Source organism: Dermacentor silvarum, chromosome 2 (assembly GCF_013339745.2).
Source record: "Dermacentor silvarum isolate Dsil-2018 chromosome 2, BIME_Dsil_1.4, whole genome shotgun sequence".
Classification (NCBI taxonomy): domain Eukaryota; kingdom Metazoa; phylum Arthropoda; class Arachnida; order Ixodida; family Ixodidae; genus Dermacentor; species Dermacentor silvarum.
In genome coordinates, this window is record NC_051155.1 from 110,501,225 (window position 1) to 110,507,418 (window position 6,194).

Genomic DNA, 6,194 nt, shown 5'->3' on the forward strand with positions numbered 1-6,194 from the left:
GTGTAAGCAACGTCCAGAGGGCTTGTGGTTACACAATCCGTACTGCGTGATAATTTAGCCACCCGCTTACAATTGCTCAAATGTGGAAACTCTCCTCTAGATATCACGTCATATAGGCACATTGCGCTCCTTATTTGAACCAGCAACGCTAAGAAATAATCAATGCAAGCTTGTTCAACGAAATACTCTATTGTCTACAAAGTAACTTAACCTGACGGTTTAGCTAGCTTCTGGTGTGGTTGTTGGCGGCTATCGACGTTATTAACCCAATAAAGTCTTTATCGAAATTAAAAGAAAGAAAAATCGGTTTATGGCATTGTGCGTTACAATTTCCTGGAAGAAAAGAGAAGCTGTAAAATGTGAAGGAAAGCTTACAATGTGGCGTTTACTTATATGATGCGGGATCTTAAATAGTATGCATCCATGACTGACACACTTCCTTGCAGCATATGATCCTAGCAATAAACTATAGCAGTTATTTGCGCACGTAACTTGAGCGCCATTGGGCCCGCTTTCAGCCGTGTTTTTGCCTTTTCATGAAAAGAGTAACTAATAAAAAATTGTGGGGTTTTACCTGCCAAGACCACGGCTTGATTGTGAGGCACGCTGTAGCGGCACGCCTACATTATACTCGTAGGCGCTTAACCATTGCGCTGTACATTTATGTATACGAATCACCAACTTGTCCAATCAGCCCCCCTACTATGATATAAGAACAGCTACAAATACAAACTCTCTCTATTCTTGAATAAAGCATTACGAGCAAACCTAAACGAACAGATAGGATAGCAGATTTACTGTGCTATCCTATCTATAAATTCTATATCCTATAATACTGGTGGATAGCACATTTGCTGTGCTATCCACCGCTTTCATGGCAGGAAGGTATCATAGGATGCGTGTTCTGAACGAACAGCTGTGAACCGCAGATATTTCTCATGAGAACAATTGATAATACCCATCTGACAAATCCTTCGCGCGCTGTCGATAACGCTTCTGCGAAGGCCGCGTTGGAGGTCATGGCTTTCAAGCTATGTTATAAATGACGATGCAGAATGATAGGTTAGTGCAGTTGGATGTGCCACATCAGCGAGTGTAGGAAGATCGCTTAATAAATTAAGTTTGGCCCTGGTATTTTTCAGGTCGGGGAGGAACGTAATTTAGCTCTCCACTTGCTTAATAAATTGTATTGTTCTCCACGCAGCGTACACAGGCACTCCGACACAAATATGCGCGGCCTGATGCTCTGCATAGCTCTCTTGGTGGCATCTACCACAGGTAAGCTTTTAAATTCAAATTCGTCTTAGTGTATAGCTCCTCTGCAGTTATAATGACATGAATATCACATAAAACCAGCAGACGAGATCTCGCAAGTAACAAAGGACCTAATAAAGAAACAATAAATCATGAAAGTGTCCTAATAAAGATAGCAGATTGAATACGCTGAACTGTCAAAACTAATCAAGAAGAAAGTAAGGGATAGTTGAAATGATAACGCGGAAGCTATTGAGGAAGCAGTAAAATATGGAGGCAGCATGAAATATCAGTGAGAATAAAACTTGGCATAGGACTAGGCATGATGTATGCACAGAAAGATAAGCAGGGCAATTTTCTCAGCAATTTCGATGATATAGTAAAAGCAACGGAAGAATTCTATACCGACCTGTACAGTGCCCAGAGCGGTCACGCTACCTTCAGCCCAAGTAGTGATTAACAGGCTACAAGGCTCCTTCTATAACTAGCGGTGAAGTCAGAAGGGCCTTACAAGACATGACCCGGGAAATAGCTGCTGGAGAAGATGGAATAAGAGTCGACTTCATCAAAGACGGAGGAGATATGATTGAAAAGCTTGCGGCCCTTTATACGCAATGCCTCACGATATCAAGTGTACCAGAGAACTGGAAAAATGACAACATTATGCTAATCCATAAGAAGTTAGACGTTAGAGAATTGAAAAATTATAAAGCGTGGTTTCGGTACTGTATAAAATATTCACCAAGATAATTTCCAATAGAATCAGGGCAACACGAATTCAGTCAACCAAGAGAACAGGCTGGCTTCAGGAAGGGATATTCTACGATGGGTCACATCCATGTCATCAATCAGGTAATCGAGAAATCTGCGGAGCAAGGTCCATAACTCACAGGAAATTTACAGACTAATAATATTGGGTTGGAGTGCATACGGCAGGCATTGCCACCGTATGCAATGTCTGTGATGGAAAGAGCGATGTAACGGAAAATGTTAGGCCTAACGTTAATTGACAGGAAGAGAGCGGTATGGATCAGAGAACAAACTGGGATAGCCGACATTCTAATGGAAATTAAGGGGAAAAAATGGAACTCGGCAGACCATGTAATGTGTAGTATGGATAACCAGTGGACCATTAGGTTTACAGAATGGGTACCAAGGGAAGGGAAGCGCAGTCGAACGACGGAAGAAAACGAGGTGGGGTGATGAAATTAGGAAATTTGCAGGCGCAAGTTGGAATCAGCTAGCGCAAGACAGGGGCAATTGGAGATCGCAGGTAGAGGCCTTCTTCCTGTAGTAGACATATAAAGACTGTTGTTGTTGTTGATGATGATGAAATATCGCCTATATATTAGTGCCAATACACTGTATGCACTCGTGTCGCTCGATGCTGATAATTTCTATCGACAGCTCTTGATCTGCCAATTGTAATTAAAACTTGTGATATGCGTCGCTCGGAAGGTCTTCGACTGCATACATTATGAAATATTGCTTAATAAAATACCAAGGTATCGTATGAGGAGGACTGTGTTACAACTCACTAAAATTATTTGTGGTCGTTATCAATTAGCGTAATTGTAACATCGTCCATGCTAATGCTAACGCAAGCTTTGCCGCAAGATCAATACTAGGGCCCTGTTTGTTTTCTATTTCCGTGAATTACAAAATACACCCAATTCCCTTGTAATCATGTACGCAGACCGATAAAAATGCCGTTTTATTTTCAAAGAGCTAGAAACAGCAGAAAATGATGCTAATAGTAATTTTTCATCTCTTTCATGCTGGCTAAGGGAAAATCAATTGCAGCTTAACATAAAAAACTAATCGTAATAAATTTTATCCGGTACGTGAAATTATTACTAACGAGGGAAAATTGCGCTTATCGGAGAGCCTAATATCAAAGTTCGCACATAGATGGCTCCTGGCCATTGTTTGCAGAGGACCTATCTTGGAATGCTCGCATCACTTGTTAAGCCGCAGAACTTGAAAACTGTATAGGGGTGTTTGTAAGCCGCCTTCATCCAACTATGGCTAATTAAATCTATGCATTGCGCACTATTCTACTCAATATTATGGCACGGTAATTTAGTATGCATGGCGAACGATAGCAAAAGGAAATTACAATAAATTATTAGTTTTGCAAAAAAAAGTAATGCGCTGTTATGCACGCTACAAAAGACATCCACAGAATTTGAGAACGTCCCCTCCATTCTCCAAACATAACATATTAAGAGCAAATTAAATCTATTATTACAAGTTACACCAATTATAGCATGATAAAAGTATACACACATAGCAATATTGATAAACATAAGTAGCAACCTTAGCGTGCGAGAAGGAGGCATGCGAGTCATATAAACTAATTACGAAAAACAATCCATGACCTACCAATAAGGTTGCTTCTCAAAAAACTGGAAACAAATTTTAACTTTGCCATCAGTTCCGATCTCATTGAAAACAACTGAAAAAATATATTTTTACCCAACATGTTCACGTTCACTTTGCCTAGTAAAGCTAATTTTCTGCCCTTATAATACATACCAAATTATTTGCGATATGTAGAGGGCACTTGCCATGTATGTCTTGTATTTCATGTTTCTTAGATTGGATATTTTCACTGTACAGAGCTGAGATCTCATGTATTAGCATTATTGTTTAGGTGATGTTTTTTTCTTCCTTTAGCTAAAACAACTCGTGAATGCATGACGTCTTTATTTTCTCAATTTTAATATATATTTTAATACTTTTCACGAAAAAGGGAACCGGCCACACCTTACGAACGTTTCACTCTGTAGTTGTTTGCTTTCTTTTTCTTTTCTTTTTTTGTGTAGCAGTGACAGAGGCATCTGTCAGGCACCGCGTTACATTAACTTTTGTGCCTGCCTTGGTATACTAAAAAAATTAAGCAAAAGTAGTCTAAATATTAGCGCAATGCTTTCACTTGTGCACGCATATTGCTTTGTCATTACTCTCACGGCAGGGTGCAAGTGTGTGATAAACAAGGAATTTTAGTGCGTTTAGAATTTCGGGGTACTTTGTGCAAATTACAGCATCTGTCTGTCCATCCGTACGTCCGTGCGTCCGTCTCTGTGTGTGTGTGTGTGTGTGTGCGTGTGCGTGTGCGTGTGCGTGTGTGTGTGTGTGTGTGTGTGTGTGTGTGTGTGTGTGTGTCCGTCCGTCCGTCCGTCCATACTTCTACATTTGACGGGAGTCGAACTCACTTGGAGATATGGGCGCAGCGCCATATCGCCAAGTTGGATTCCAATTGACATCATGAGCATCGAGAATCGAACCCGTGGCCTTTGGTATTAAGTAGGGCGAAGTTAATTACGGTATAGGCAATTAAGGTTGAAGTAATTAAGGCACTCGAACCCACGATTTTTGGTGGGTAAAAACAAGTAATAGGACGTAACAACGCATTAGAATGAAAATGTCAAGTAATGTAAGGAATGTCTCGTGAGCGCGCAAGGTTGCGCTTTCGTCCTCTTTAGCATATGCTAAAGTGATTTTCAACGTTTATCGTATCAGAAGATATTGCAAGCGCGAATGCGTTTCTTGAGATCCACCGCGCATTGTGAACGCCTCTAATGAGAACCACTTTTTGATTGTCTATCTCTACATATATCTATCTATCCATCCTCTTTTCTCACCCCTATTTCCTTCACCGCAGTGCAAGGTAGCATGCTGAAGATTCGCATCTCGTTAACCTGCTTGCTATTCCTCTCGTTCTATTTCTCTCCCTAATTATTTCCCGTTTGCTGACCTGCTAACGTTTCGCTGTATTTGCAGTTACTGACGCGTATATCTGGGGTTCTTGTATCAATTCGCCTGTGTTATGTTATAGGAGATGAAATTAAAGACGTGAGGGTAGAGGTCGGCCGTGCCCTGGAAACCATGGGCGAGTGGCTGCAGAATGAAGGCGCACCTGGCACGGAGGAGGAGCGTGCTGCCCTCCAGGAGGCGCTGCGACAAATCGCCGAGCTTCGCGCCAAGGACGTCGACCTCGAGGAGGTGGACCCCTATGTCTGGGACAAGGTCACCGAAGTGGCCACCGGCATTGCCAAAAAGGCTGTCATCGCTTTCGTCACCCAGCAAGTGATTGGTCTTATTGGCGGCGCCATTGGCTGATACATCAAAACAGAGGTGGTACACAGTAGCAGCCCTGACAATCTTCAGGATTTCATTGTACACTTGTTAATAAAGCGCAAACAACTTCAGCGACTTTGTGTTGCCTTCCTAAACTCTGACCCTGTCCGCGGGGGAGTAGAGTCGTCTGCAAAGAGAGCTCCCGTGCTCTTTGAGGGGCAGGTGTAAAAGATCATGCAGCAGTGTAAACTCTAGTTTGGTGCGGTTATCTGGCCAAATAATATTTTTATTAGCACGGTGCTTATTAGTGTAGGTTTCTTTAAAGACTTCGGGGCCCTTTCCTGACTTCCAATACCACGAGTGTTTTACTGCTGATGACATTGGAATTATGTAAATTCCTCAATAGAAGGTCTAATTTTACAACTGGTCCGTTCGGCGGCTTTCAAGGACGCAATAAAACAAGTTGTTGAGTGCATCGAGCAACCATGAACCCCGGGAATGTTTCGGCGCTCCTCGCTCGATGACTATGGCCACTTCGGATGTTTACACCAGGACATCAACTGAAGACAATTTTTTTCAGCTATTCATTGGTTCTTGCAGGAGCACCTTCTCGGAGCCTCAGCAACTGCAAAGCGCTGCGCATTAAAGGTGGCCTAAATGCGAGGATTGCGGCATTGGTTAACCAAAATTTGTGCGCCGAGGTGTTCGAACGTTACAACACCGATCCTCCGAGCAGGGCGCACATCGAGCGAGATTTCAGTCACGCTGCCTGGTGTATTCACAAGAAAAAATAGAGACAGTGAGCGACTAAAATTTTTATAAGCTATTGTTAATGAGGACAAGCACTAACACTTACT

The 6,194-nt window shown here is 42.2% G+C and overlaps 1 protein-coding gene across 1 annotated transcript; it reads left to right on the forward strand.

The window, feature by feature from the left end:
* Positions 1-1,124: 1,124 nt before the first annotated feature.
* Positions 1,125-5,466, forward strand: LOC119441073 (uncharacterized). Its single transcript, XM_037705786.2, has 3 exons — positions 1,125-1,142; positions 1,205-1,278; positions 5,096-5,466. Exons 2-3 carry the CDS (start codon positions 1,230-1,232, stop codon positions 5,377-5,379), a joined length of 333 nt encoding a protein of 110 aa, XP_037561714.1. The 5' UTR covers positions 1,125-1,142; positions 1,205-1,229; the 3' UTR covers positions 5,380-5,466.
* Positions 5,467-6,194: the final 728 nt, after the last annotated feature.